Here is a 14,735-nt window from a genome sequence, read left to right on the forward strand (position 1 = left end):
CATCTCTCACTGTCTGCCATTGCCCTTTAATCTCAGACCAGTCCGCCGTGGTAGGATAGATTACATGACATGCCAGAGCATATGCATCCCCCACATTGAAATCTTCATCAGCTGGCAATGCCCGGACTGTAGCCCTGTATTCAGCATTTATCTGTGCATCAGTACTTAATCCTGAAAATCTCATGGCATCACCGGCATCTATGGCTATATCACACGCGCCATCCTCCATAAGGCGATTAAGCCAGGAGTCAGTTGGTTCGCCTGGGCGCTGTTTCAGCTTCCCATTCATGTGATTTAACTCATCTTGTGAATAATCCTCTAGCGTTGTTAGCAGCCTAGGGGCGGGTTGTGGCTGCTGTTGTAACATCCTTCTTATATTACCCGCCTCATCGAGTTCCGGCCGTCCCTGATCATCCACCATATCTACCAGTATTGGTGGAATAATTTGCTGTTCTCGCCGACGCCTAGTAATAGGTCTTTGTTCTGACATCTTTATCCTCTGTAATGATGGATACAAGGGCTGAGGTGGTGGGTCAGGTTTAATCACCCACTCCTCCTCCTCATCATCCCCCCAAAGATCCCCGTTCCATTTCTGCGGGTCCCAATCTTCACCAACATTCTTTACAAACGCCCGGATCTGAGCAGGACCTGTTCTACGAGGTCGCTTCTTTTCCTTCCTTTGCGCTCGAGACACAAAAGTCAGCGTTTTATCCAAAACATTCTGAGCATGCTTTAGCTCTTTCCCCATCACACACACTCTCTGCTCAAACTCTGAGCATGATTTCTCAACTTCTTCAGCATGGATTTTCTCCTGCGCCGCTCGCTCTCTACAACTGCTCAATTCTAACTCCTGTTTTTTCCATGCTTCTGCAAAAAGCCACATCATATCTCTCACTCCTGCCAGCGGCGCTTTTTTTTTAACTTCTATCCGCGTCAAACGGTCCAGCACCACGGCGGGGCTGACCACTCCATTTAACTCTCCCCACGGCCCAGGGCGTCCACCGCGCTGCCTTAACATATCACCAATGGATCGGAACTCCTCCGTTTCCCAGCCGGGAATCGGCACGGGAATCGGCGTTCCCTCCCCAGAAGCACTCGGCTCCTTTTTGCTTCTCCAAAAACACTTCATTGTTGCTGGAATAGCTTGACTGATCCTGTTCGTGACGCCAAAAATGTTCTAAAATAAAATGTTTTATTTTATTTTAATTACCTTAAAAGACTCAAAGTCTCTTTTTACACTTTATATTTATTTAATCAGGATCGTTGTCAAGTCGACGCCAGAAACAATGAAACACAACTTGAATATTAGAGGAACAACAAGGCTTTATTCAACCAGCATTCATACAAGTTATCAATCATGAACAAAACATTTCTCTTACCGTTGCTTATGGGTGGAGAGCTGAACACCCCAGTTAGAAAACGTAATCCATGAACCTCGTCAAATAGAATCCTTCAAACAGCTCTAACAGCTCTGAGCTCTGCTCTGCTCCTTATACATTCCCTGATGTGCGTGCAAAGCTGCACACCTCCACCAGGATTACCTTGATTACATCCTCATGATCACATTATGTTCGGCTCTCCTTGATTACATCCTCATGATAAGTGTGATTGACAAACAGTAGTGATCAATAACTTGTATAAAGCAATTATACAACAGATGACAAGTTCATTTTTATTACATTGGTCTAGCTCGGGGGTCGGCAACCCGCGGCTCTTGAGCAGCATGCGGCTCTTCCATCCATCTGATGCGACTCTCTGTGCTTGTAAAATAATGAATGGATATTTAAATAAAATGCTTTATATTTTACTGCATTATTTTACATCTGTATGCCAATTCTAAATGTAAAGATTGTCTGCGTAAACCTGAACAGTTCCAACCTGGTCTTACTGTGAGACCGGGTTGACGGGTCACGCTTGTGCTTAATCATATCGGCGCTTTCTGAGCTGAAGAGGATGTGAGGTTCTGGGATTCTCCTCAGACAGGTTCCTGGATGTGTCGCCACATTGGAGACAGGAACAAGCACAATTCAGCCAAAGTTTCATAATCAGGGAACATTTTCTAAGTGACAAGTCTCGCTTCAGTCGGAGGAATCATCCTGCATGCGCTCTGGTTCTGCGACGCGCTCCAAGCCCCTCTCCACATCTTCAGCTCGCTGTGGACCTTATGTAGTACACGCTGACAGTGAGCAGTGTCCAGCTCAGATGTTCAGATGGGAATCTTTTCTTGAGTGATTTAGCTACATCTGCGATGTGCGAAACGAATAAAATGTCAGTTCGTCTGCATGCGTCGGGGTAATTCTTTCTATTCTTTCTCCATCAAAATAAACGGTCAAATACGGGAACTATCCGGTCAACACAAGCCCTGCTTTTAACTGTTCTGTTTTCTTGTGAAAATTGTTGCAAAAAGATATAATTTAACTTGATTAACACCAGAGCCAGGAGCACTGCGCCGTTATCTCCGTCACTGTAAATGAGGGAAAAACAAATTGATCGGATCCTTTTCTGACCTTCCCCACCTACAAAGTTTAATTACAACAATCAAACATGACAGAGCCTGGATTTGTATTCTGAACAGTCTAAACATGTTTTAAAAAGAAACGTATGACCAAAAAAAATATCAATATCAAATATTGTAGGCAGAGACGGGCTACAACTTCTGGATCCACTTTATATAAATCGTTTTATTGATTATCGTCTTATGAAAGATAACTTTGACGTACACGAGCGACCGGTACTGGCTGCTGTCACCTGTTGTGATTGGTTAAAGCAGCTCTCTGCTGTCTGAGGGTAGTCCCTGCCCACAACGCCGCAGCTGCTGTGGCTCCCAGTGTTTTCTTTACTGTGGGAAACGGGTAATAATGGCTTTTTGATGGGAACAGGTTGCCAACCCCTGGTCTAGCTGAATAAACCATAGGAAATGTACCTGTTGGGCACCTAAAAGGTGGGTTGGGATCTGTAGCCTCACTATTCCTGTTCAAGCCTCGACGTGTGAGAGGAGTGTGTTGTGCCATGTTATGTTCCACATGTTTGTTCCACACGTGTCCATGGAAACAGCAAAAAACCCCATCTTTTTCTTTCTTCACCAAGTTGCATGAATAAACCTGAATATTCACACTTGATAAATGGATAATGTAATTTGAATGTCTTTAGTGGCCGTTGATGGACCATCCCTATGAAGACACAGGGTTACAATGGGACAAAGTACCTCGGAGCAAGAGGACCGAGACTACCCTTCACAGGTGCGTTTGGATGTCTGATCTTTTCCCCTCCTTATTAACTTGGTGCTGATACAAAAGCAATGAATGACCTGGCAGGAGGACGCACAATTGACGTGAACTCTAGCCCGTGTTGTCAAGGTGATTTAATCACACTCTCCTTTGTGATACAGAAACCGCTGACTTTTAGCTTAACATGGCTGGCTAAGCCGTTAATCTGACTTTGTAATAAAGTCCTCTGGTGCATCATTCACAGTTGGGTGGAAACCCAATTATCTGTTCGGTTTTTCTCAAACCAAATTTATCCTGTGAAGTTGTGCGTGCGTGTGCACCTTCAGCAGAGTTGTGCTGCACCCTTCGTCTTTTACTGCCTCTCTTACCTTTGTCCAACTTCAACCCATTCACTGCCAAATAACCGTTAGATAGTCAGAGTCTAATCAATAACTACTGATATGATGAAGTGTAGATCTTGTGGCGGTCGGCCAAAGCTCTGGAAGCCCATTGCTCTTATAGCACCAGATCTGATGGTTTGCCTTCCAAACACACACACACACTTTGTGTAGGAGCCTGTCGTCTCCAACCTGCTTTCCTATGTGAAGTAGTAATGTTATTAATCCTTTGCACTAGGCCTGGGTGATAAATCAATTTAATGAATTAATTTGAATGTTTTATTGCGGGCGATTAAAAAAAAAGTAAATCAAATTTTTATAGAATAGTGCCTTTTTGGCCCCCCGGAGCTTCCGTAGTGTTAGTTTCACATAACCGCGACAACAACGTCACAGCACACACACGATACAGCAACAGCTAGTGACTCCATGGCCTCCGGTGATGGTGGGAAGTTTGTTCCTAAGAAAGAAATTAAATCAGCCATCGTTTAGAACTGGTTTAGGTTTGCTGCGACAGACGTGGAGCGTGGCACTTTTATTCCAAGAGGGTGTTCATTTATTCATTATTCATCTCAGAAATTCGGGTTACATTTGTCTTGCTTGTGATTACATAAAAAATAAAATTGGATTTAAGGTGCCTTCCATTTGTACTTATTGCTATTCTTAATAATAGAGGGGGAGAGAGAATTGGAAAAAAAAATTAATCGGAGATTTTATTTTTAGCCCTACTTTGCACCAATGTCACCTAATCACGTGGGTCCACCCCACTGGAGGGCAAAGCATGTAAACAGTGAGCGACACCAGCACTAAACAAAGGGAAAGATTTTGTCTGAGATAGTTTTTTGTGTTTTGTTGTTGTCGTGATTTGTGAATATCATGGTTTCAACTAGTTCAAGAGCAGTTAAGTTATCGAGAGTAGCTAAGTGGGGCAACAGTGATTTACAGGATTATTGAATGGAGAGGAAAAGTGGCGACGGAGGCTGTTTTTGCCAGTTTAGCCTGGTTTCTACTGGTTCGAGCACAGTTCAATTGTGGGAAGATTTAACACACCTAGGTGGGGCTCATAGAGATGGGTATTTATAAAAAAAAGTAGGGATGTAAGAAAATATCGATATTGCAATATATCGTGATATATTTTTTAAGCGGTATTATATCGATACTTAACTCATTAACTGCCATTAACAACAGAAGTCGTCATTTTAAACCCAACCGTTCCCTGCCAATAAAAAAAAGCCCAAAAAATGACTTTAGTCGTCATTTGCATTTTTTACTGTGTGGGCGTCTGAACGAGCCCCCGCTCCATTAGAACAAATATCCCAGCTCTAAAGCCAATTTTCATCCACGTACGTCACACGTCACGTAATCAGAAAGCAGAAAATTAATGTGTTAGGAGATCGTTTTGAGCCGCTGCTGTAAAAAAAGTGAAGTGCAAACCGGAAAAGCTTCTGCTGATCACAATTCAACAATGGATTATGAAAGAACGGATAATGCTCGAAACGCGCGGATTCTTCCTGATGTAAGAGGTGAGTCTACTCTTTGTGTTGTTCGTTTTGGCGTTGGCATCATCATAGAGCGCAACGTACTTTGCGATGGGGTTCCTTTTCTTCTGAAACATGCCCAAAACGTTACACTCTGCTGCCGGTGGAAAGGAACTCGTCCGCTATAATGGCGGATAATTGCTGCGTGGTACGTTTTGCAGTCGTTTCTCAAGGAGATAGGTTTCATTTTCGGTTTGGCCACGGGATTAATAACGGACACTAGGGGATGCTAAAAGCAAGTAAAACAGTTTAGTATCCCTTTAAGTCTTCAGATCTATTCTTTGTTCTTTTTCTATTTTGTATTGATAACATGTCTGCAATTCATTCACTATTTTAGGAAAGATTTGAAAACCTAAAGACAGTTGTGGAGGAAGAACTACAGACGAGCATGGTGAGATTTATTCCTACAGACGACGCATAAAACATCTTGTATCAAGGTTTAATTTCACATCAGCGTTTCATATATACAAGTATTTTAAAACACTTGGGCGATTGCAAACTTGTCCTTTTTCTCATATTGTTCCTTTTGTCGGTTCCGTCTGCAGATGGTGGGGATGGTGATTGGTGCAGGGATCGCCATCATCCTCATCGCCATCATCATCTTCTTCATCTTGCGAAGGATCAAGCTTCGAAGTCAGTAATCCCTGAGATGTGTTGCTTAGCCTGAATAGTGAACGAATAACATAAAACTGCTTATTTATTTTGAAAATTCACCTGATTTAAAAATCTTAGAGGCTCAGGAGGCACCCAAGTACCGCTTTCGCAAGAGGGACAAGGTCATGTTCTACGGGCGAAAGATAATGCGGAAAGTAAGTGGGTGGTTGGAAACGAATATCATTACAAACACCTTTTCTAATAGCTGCTCCTCACACATGTACACCAACTTCTCTTCAGGTGTCTCAGTCCACCTCTTCTCTGGTGGGCACGTCGTCCTCCTCGCGTCCACGCTTAAAGAAGAAGCAGAAGATGCTCAACATTGCCAAAAAGTAATGCTCACTCCCAGCAACTGTCAGCCATCTCTTCTTTTCCTTTCTTTTCTTTTTTTTTTACATTTCTCTGCCATTTTTTCTCCGTCTCCTGTAGGATCCTGCGCTTTAAGAAGGAGGTGCCCATCCTTCAAGCTAAGGAGCCCCCCCCTTCTGTGCTAGAAGCTGACCTCACAGAATTCGATGTGGCTAATTCCCACCTTCCCTCCGAGGTGCTCTACATGCTCAAAAATGTTCGGTAGGTTTTTGGGGCAGGGCCAATGTGTTAAGTATAGTTTTGTTTTCACGTGCTGGTCATCCTGATGTTTTCCTGGTTTGTACCGTAGCGTTCTGGGTCACTTTGAGAAGCCCCTCTTCCTGGAGCTGTGCAAGCACATGGTCTTTCTGCAGTTCCAGCAGGGGGAGTACGTCTTCAGGCCGGGCCAGCCTGACAGCAGCATCTACGTGGTTCAGGATGGCAAACTAGAACTGTGCCTTACTGGAGCGGTAAGGCTGCACCACTTTAGTCCCCATTCGTCGTGTTCTGTCTTAACTTAAGAACATTGTTAAACTGGGAAAGACGACCTAAATTTCAACTGCTGTTTAATCTCCCAGGATTCAAATATTTGGGCTCTTTAATCTTATATGATTTCTGCATGGGCTGCTTGGTTTCTAAACCAATCTTCATATTTGTCCTTCAGGATGGAAAAGAAAGCGTTGTGAAGGAGGTTTATGCTGGAGATAGTGTCCATAGTCTTCTCAGCATTCTGGATGTCATAACGGTAGGTCGCTTTGTGTGTCACTCACAGATCTACACGCACGCACATGCACACACATAATCACACTTCTGCAGTTTTCAGGGAGAGTTGGCAATTGTGTTTGAGCAAAGAGGATGTGTGTGTGTGTATGTGTGCAGGGCCACCAGAAGCCTTACCGAACGGTGTCCGCACGAGCTGCAGAGGTTTCCACTGTTCTTCGTTTACCTGTAGAGGCCTTCCTGTCCATATTTGAGAAGTATCCTGAGAGCCTAGTGCGAGTTGTTCAGGTGAGTTTTTCCTCATTTTCATGTATCTGAGCAGCTGTTTAAGTTTTAATATGCTAACTTTTTTTTTTAATGTATCTGCTCAGATTATCATGGTTCGTCTTCAAAGAGTTACGGTCTTGGCCTTGCACAATTATCTGGGGTTGACCAATGAGCTCTTCAGTCATGTGGGTCACACACACACACACACACACACACACACACACACACACACACACACACACACACACACACACACACACACACACACAGACACACAGACACACAGACACACAGACACACACACACACAGACACACACACACACACACACACACACACACACACACACACACACACACACCCCCAGGTGAAGTTACAAAATAAATATATAATCAGACATTATATTTTTTGTGTTTCTCACAGGAAATGCAGCCTTCGCGCCTCCCACCACAGCCACCACACCCTTCTCGTACCAGTCCTATTTGCCATGGGAGACGCTTTGGCAGCCTGACGGTTACCGAGGAGCACCGAGAAGCTGCTGTTAAGGGTGAAGCTACAGGTACATGATATCCGCGGGGTCTCGAAAAGTTAATACAGTGTACACGAAAATAAACAATCAATGATGAACAGGGATCTGCTTCTAGACCTGCAGAAAATGGACACACAACAGTACAACAGGAGCAAGCTATCACTGCGTCAACTTGATGAAGAAATGTAAAATCAACACTGTTTTACTGAACAATCACGATAATAAATCACAGTGCATTTAGTGCCAACCACAGCCTTAAGACGTGTTGAATGTGCCCAAATCCATACTTATGAGAGCACCATGTGAGCGCCTGTGCGTGTACACGCACTTGTATATGTAAGGTTTCTCTATAGGAGCGTCCAATAGAGAGTGTGAGGGGCCACAGATCTGCCCCCCAAAGATGCGTAGGAGATGGAGAGAGCTCCAAGTCCCAGAGATCCAGAGCTGCCCCAGAGCACAGGGACCCCAAGGAGACTGTAACCAGAAAAGCCCCTGCCCCCCTCAAGAGGCGCAGAGGATCGCCTCGGGTGGGGCCACAACCAGCAGCCGGCAGAGTCCCGGGAGATATCAGCGGCAAGCCCACAGGCCCGCTCGCAGTCTCCCACCCCCCAGCAACCCGGGGCCCAGAGGCGACCACCCCCGCCGGGGACCCAGCAGAGCCCAGGGACCCAGATCCCACCAGGCAGCCACCGGGATTGATCAGGCAGACGCCAAAAATCTTAAACCGCCTGACCCAGGAGACACAAACACTCAGTCAGACCAAGGCACCACACTCCACACCAGGTGTGGCAGGGGGAGGGGAGACGAAGATGTATTGCATCAAAAGAGGTCCCAGGAGAAGGGAGGAGTCAAAGGCCCCAACTGACATATACAGTCATACACTCCCTTCCTCATGCTCACACATACACATACAACCAAAGACTTACAAAAATGAATGCCGGACACCCACTCATGCTCCCCATATACACCCTATTCACTCTGGTCCCGGTACTGCTGCACATGGGGTACAACCATTACCCATTCCCAGAGTTCAACCCTTCTGCTGGGGTGCTGATGAGCAGGCTCCCCCGCCCAACGCTGAGCACAGCAACCCACCACCCCAAACCCCAACCAGACGGCCAGATCTCCCTCCTAGCCTCCAGCCCCGGGAAGCCAAGCGACAACAGAGGTGTGCTAAGACCCCTAGTCTCCCTTCACCTGCTCCAGTATAGTGTTAGTGTGTGTTGATGAGGTGTATTCCATGGCTGTGGTGAGCGGGCAGTGCGGGCATCGTCTGGCCTATGCCAGCTGATGCCACCACACTACCCCACTTGCACCCACAGCCTTCAGTGTCTAAGTGCACTTTAAAATTGGAAGTGGGCACTGGCACTCGGGATGAGGCTGAGAAATCCCCCTGCCAAATGCCGTTGATTGTGCTCACTCCCAAGGCCCTAAGTGTGTGTTTGCGTGGAATGTCATTGGTGGAAGTGTTTAAGGTACAAATAAAATTGGGGGCAGGTTGCCACAGGAATGCGGAAATGGGGTCCATACTTGCACCCCCTGACTTGTCCATCCCCCATGGTCCTATGTGCATGATTGTGTGATGATGTGAGGGAGCAGGAGGAGAAAAATGTGTGGGGATGGGGAGGAATGGCTGGTTGGACTTAAGCCCCCCTGGGAGCCAGCTCCCCCACTGGCCCCAATAGGCACCTCTGTTGCCTAAATGCCACCCAGGGAATGGAGACCCCAGCCCATCTTGCCAGGGCCCAAAGCAGCAGCATCACAGAGCTTCACGGAGTCCAAGGGCACCAACCCAGCCCCACCCCAGCAGAATATCTTCTCCCATCCCTGCATTTGCGCAACTTCCAGAATATATGACATAGGACATCCAGGTAAGGTTGGGTCCTCCCCCTCCTGGACATCCCCCTCCTCTGTGACAGAACAGCAGTGGAGCCAAGGTGTACCTGAGGCCCCTGAGCCCTGGCCAGGCACTGCCACATGCTCCTGCCTTCTTCCCGGCAGCATACATGTCAGGACCCGACCCCCAAGGCCCCGCCCAGATCCCCACACGGGGCCGGCCACCCCCACACGCCGAGCCGCCAGGCCCCCACCCAGACCCGCTCAGGGGCAATGCAGCTGCCAGGCAGCCACCCATGGCCACCGCCAAGACCCCCAAGGGAACCCACTCCCAACCGCCAGTAGTCCACCCCCCAAGGCAACTCAAGCACCTCCAGAGGGGGGCAGCAGCCCCCAGTCCCAGACACCTCTAGTGAACCCACCTCTAGGGCTGCAACAACGAATCGATAAATTTGATGAAAATCGATTACTAAAAGCGTTGGCAACGAATTGCGTCATCGATTCGTTGTGTCGCACAACTCTTCCAAAAGCGCCCCCCCTTCCCGCCCGCCGTTGCGCGCAGAGCAGAGCAACGCCGGGGACAAACCGGCCGCGGAAGCGCCGCGAAGCGCCGAGAAGCGAATCGCTCACGAAATTCGGCCGCTGCTCGCCGCTCCTCAGCTCAGATCAGACGCGCCCCAGTCGAGGCGCGCCTCGGCTCAGCTGTAGTTTTTCTTTTAAAACACTTGGTGTCCTCAATTTCCTCTCTGCCTTTTCTCAGCTATTTTCCTCTACGTGTGTGCGCGCGCGCGTGTGTGTGTGTGTGTGTGTGTGTGTGTGTGTGTGTGTGTGTGTGTGAACCTATGGTATGAGTTGTTTCTGCCAGTTGAATCTCTTGGAACCCGCTCCAGTTCTGCAGCTGTATCCTAGCAGTTTCTTCCTAAATGGGTACGTAAATAATCATGTTTTTCGGGGGTCGTACAGCTCCTTGTGTTTCTCAACTTCCATAATTAATTTAAAGTCATCCATCTTAACTGCTTGCCTCAGACTTTCTGCCTCTCTGTCCTGTTTGCTCCGGTGAAAAGACACCCAAAACCACACACCCCTTCACGTGGTCACACACGCACACAAGTTCGATGTGTGTGTGTGTTCGTGTGGTTTTTCTGCAGTGTCTGATTACGAACACATTTGACTATTGCGGAATTTTATTTTGAAATGCTTTATTTTGTTAACTTTACCGGCCTGCCTCTTATGTCTAGGTTTGACTTCCTGCCAGAATTGACGCGATTCACCCGCGGCTCGCGAAAAAAATAGAGCCGACGCCGAAATGATCGCTGCACGGCGCGGGCTGGCGCGCCGACGCGAGGCGATTCGCGGCGCTTCGGCGGCCCATGTGGTCTATAGAATAGCTCAACAAGGGCGCCGAATGAAGGCGACCCCATTTTCGCGGCGCTTCCGCGGCCGGTGTGTCCCCGGCCTTATTTGTGCCTGAAGCGCGCTACTGCGGAGCTCATCACCTGTGCTGTGGTGATGTCACCTCACGCAGCATCGAAAACGCGCTCTGCGCTTTTCGGTCAGGAGATTCCTTTGATCTGCTCAAAAGTAACTGATGAGGTGAAAAGGTAAGAATCCAGGCAACAGATTTTCTGGAGAATTAAGAGGAGATGCAGGAAGATGAGAGACGGACAGGACAGGAAAATAGTTAAATAAAAACAAGAAAACAAAACAAAGTGTTGAAAAGTCAAATGTAGGTAGATTTATCTCCATTACACATTTTTACCTGTAAAAAACAATAAGTTCTACACATGTAATATTTATACATCTGATACAATTCAGATCACCTTCAAAACTCAGTCACACACCCAGGGCCGTTTCAAGACATTTTGGGGGCCAAGGCAAAATGCCCCCCCCCCCCCCCCAAATAACTGGGCTCCCCAGAAGCCTCTGTGTAATTCATACCCTCTCCAGTAGTGTTAGTTATATGGTGTTTATAAAAGCCCCTCAGACATTACTGACATGTTCTAATATATCAGATGAAAAACTAAATTATCAGACATGCTGTCTCATCTGCTGCTTTTCTAAACTTGCAAAAAGTAACAAAACTATTTGAAAGCGACTATTTGTGGATTCTCTGAAAGTTTCCATGGAGTGTGTGACAACTTATTTTTTCATTGATCCTATCGTCTAATCTCACAGCTGAAACAAGCATCCTTAATAATCTGTGCACAGGGAGCGTACCGATGCCGTAGTAAAACAAAAGGTATAATAATTTCTTATCAATAAAATCTTGTTGCAGCACTAAAGCAGAAAAATGAGATTTTGCATTAAATATGCAAAATATTTACATATGAATTGTTTTAGAGCCCTTTAATTGGCAGAATCTGATATTAATTTAGTTCTTACAAAAAATGGGTCCCAACATGGTTTGTGTGGCGTTGCCATAGTGTGACGTCATAGGCACAGATCCCCTGTCCTCTTGTTTGGAAATGGAAATATGATCACCCTACATTAAACAAACTGTCCACCTGGGCTTTTGCGCTGCACAGAGACGCTTCGCTGCCTATGACTGAATGTCAGTTGAGAGTCAGTCTCATGCAGACTGACCAATGAAGAGAGGGCCTCAAGTTAAGACCCTCTCCTCATTGGTCAGTCCACACGAGGTGGGTCAAAGGTTACTCTGGGCGGGTTACGTGTTGTCAGGCATTCAAGTATTGAGTATATTTACTGCATATTACAGTAAAATATTCTGTATGTGACCACATTATGGTGATCCTTGGGTCGTGATGATGGAGCCCTTGAATATTGTTGCCCAGGGTACAACAAAGTGTTAATCTGGCCCTGGTTCCGCCGTCACATTCCCGCAGAAACTGGTTGATCACACCGGGGCCAGACTACTAGCATGTGGCTTTACAACCACAATGTCCTCAGAAGCAAAAACGCTTTTAAAAGGGAGGGAGGAGTCCTAACTGTTGCTGCAGGCGTGTTGTGTGAGAGTGCAGTTATATACTGGTTAATATATTTTTGGGTTCAGTTGCTTTCATGTGGCCTAATGTGAGTCTATTTGGGATCATTGGAATGATCAGCAGCATTTCTTGATGTGACTTTATGGCAGTTGCCCAGGGCATCATCGCAAGGAGGATGGCATTCATTTACTTTTGTTTTATTTGGTATTTTTTCAGTCATTTTTGGAAATAGTGATCAATTTTGATTAATTCACAGCCTATGTTTAATTACATTTAAAATAATTGTCAACAGATGAGATCAAACAAAACAGATGAGAATTGCCCTTAAGCTGTTTAACTTGGACCAAGCATTTTAGGTCACAGATAGATGTAGCTTAGGGTCTCTGTCTATACACCTTATAAGACAATTTAGGTGATGGCATGTTGTTTTTCTGCTATTGAACTGTTTTCTAATAATGTTGTGTTAAATAAAGTGAAGGAAGGAGAGAAATAACGTTTCCCTAGCAGTTTTTAAAAATGCCCCCATGTAATCCGATTAATCGATTAATCGTGTCAAGACCCCATCCGATTAATCGATTATCCAAATAATCGTTTGTTGCAGCCCTACCCACCTCAAGGGAATGTCCGGATACTCCAAACTCAGACCCTCCACCCCATCACCCACATCATCCCGCAGAACAATATCAATGATCCCTCATCACTGCTATGTGATGGAACCGATCAAAGGAGCCCAGAGAGATTGATTTGAAGTGGAATTAGAGGCTGTATCAAGTGTAATATGATCTAAGAAAAGATTTCTATACTGGTTGATACAAAGAGTATCTCTATTTTTTCAATTCTTGAGGATAGTTTTCTTAGCGATGCATATGGCAGTCAGAACCACATGAACCAAAGATGTTTCAACCGGGACATCGTCCAGGTTTCCCAGTAAACAAAGAGAGGGGGAAGTTGGGATATGACATTTCAGACACTTTGACAGGTCTTCACATACTCTACCCCAAAATTCCTGGACAGGTGGACAGGACCACAGTGTGTGAATGTAATTTTCAAGAATGTTGTTTGTACAGTGTGTGCAGGTGTCAGATGACACAAACCCCATCTTGAACATCCCTTGACCTGTATAGTGTACTCTGTGTAGGGCTTTATAAGCCTAGCGGCGCGCCAGGCTTTGCTTGCCCACCCGCCAGGCTAAGCTTTATGCCCCCCTCCCCGACCCTACTGTGTGCGCTGACACGAACGATGCAGCATATATGTATATGTATATATATATATATATATATATATATATATATGTATATATATATATATATATATATATATATGTATATATATATATATATATATATATATATATATATATATATATATGTATATATATATATGTATATATATGTATATATGTATATATATATATATGTATATATGTATATATATATATATATGTATATATATATATATATATATATATATATATATATATATATATATATATATGTGTATATATATATGTATATATACACAGTTGTGGTCAGAAGTTTACATACACTTGTAAAAAATATAATATAATGGCTCTACTGAGTGTCCCGTTATTTCTAAAACTCTGATTTTTCTCTGATAGAGTGATTGGAACAGATACTTCTTTGTCACAAAAAACATTCATGAAGTTCGGTTCTTTAATGTCTTTATTATGGGTTAACAGAGAAAAGTGATCACATTTGCTGGGTCACAAATTAAAAGAGATTAAAGATTAAAGTCCCATTTAGTCGTCACACACACACACAGGTGTGTGGTGAAATTTATTCTCTGCATTTGACCCATCCCCTGGGGGAGCGGTGAGCTGCAGACAAGCCGCGCTCGGGAACTATTTGGTGGTTTAACCCCCCAATCCAACCCCTTAATGCTGAGTGTCAAGCAGGGAGGCATTGGGTCCCATTTTTTCAAAGTCTTTGGTATGACCCGACCAGGAGTCGAACCCCTGATCTCCCGATCTCAGGGCGGACACTCTACCGCTAGGCCACTGAGTCGGTATGTAAATATGCATACAGCAGTGCTAATATTTGGTTACATGTCCCTTAGCCATTTTCACTTCAATTAGGCGCTTTTGGTAGCCATCCACAAGCTTCTGGCAAGCTTCTGGTAGAATCTTTGACCACTCCTCTTGACAGAATTGGTGAAGTTCAGTTAAATTTGATGGCTTTCTGACATGGACTTGTTTCTTCAGCACTGTCCACATGTTTTCAATGGGGTTTAAGTCAGGACTTTGGGAAGGCCATTCTAAAACCCTTATTCTAGCCTGATTTA

At 45.2% G+C, this 14,735-nt stretch overlaps 1 protein-coding gene across 3 annotated transcripts in view; it reads left to right on the top strand.

The window, feature by feature from the left end:
* Positions 1-14,735, top strand: part of pnpla6 (patatin-like phospholipase domain containing 6) — a 54,491-nt gene that overhangs the window by 7,602 nt on the left and 32,154 nt on the right. For all 3 annotated transcript variants that reach the window (XM_015967716.3, XM_015967733.3, XM_015967725.3), the window contains exons 2-12: positions 3,151-3,239; positions 5,477-5,530; positions 5,685-5,772; positions 5,872-5,948; positions 6,034-6,125; positions 6,223-6,363; positions 6,452-6,611; positions 6,806-6,886; positions 7,021-7,149; positions 7,233-7,313; positions 7,551-7,686. In XM_015967716.3, the coding sequence (XP_015823202.1) occupies positions 3,192-3,239; positions 5,477-5,530; positions 5,685-5,772; positions 5,872-5,948; positions 6,034-6,125; positions 6,223-6,363; positions 6,452-6,611; positions 6,806-6,886; positions 7,021-7,149; positions 7,233-7,313; positions 7,551-7,686 (1,087 nt within the window). In that variant the 5' untranslated portion in view covers positions 3,151-3,191. The remainder of the gene's footprint in view (positions 1-3,150; positions 3,240-5,476; positions 5,531-5,684; positions 5,773-5,871; positions 5,949-6,033; positions 6,126-6,222; positions 6,364-6,451; positions 6,612-6,805; positions 6,887-7,020; positions 7,150-7,232; positions 7,314-7,550; positions 7,687-14,735) is intronic.

Source organism: Nothobranchius furzeri, chromosome 4 (assembly GCF_043380555.1).
Source record: "Nothobranchius furzeri strain GRZ-AD chromosome 4, NfurGRZ-RIMD1, whole genome shotgun sequence".
Lineage (NCBI taxonomy): Eukaryota > Metazoa > Chordata > Actinopteri > Cyprinodontiformes > Nothobranchiidae > Nothobranchius > Nothobranchius furzeri.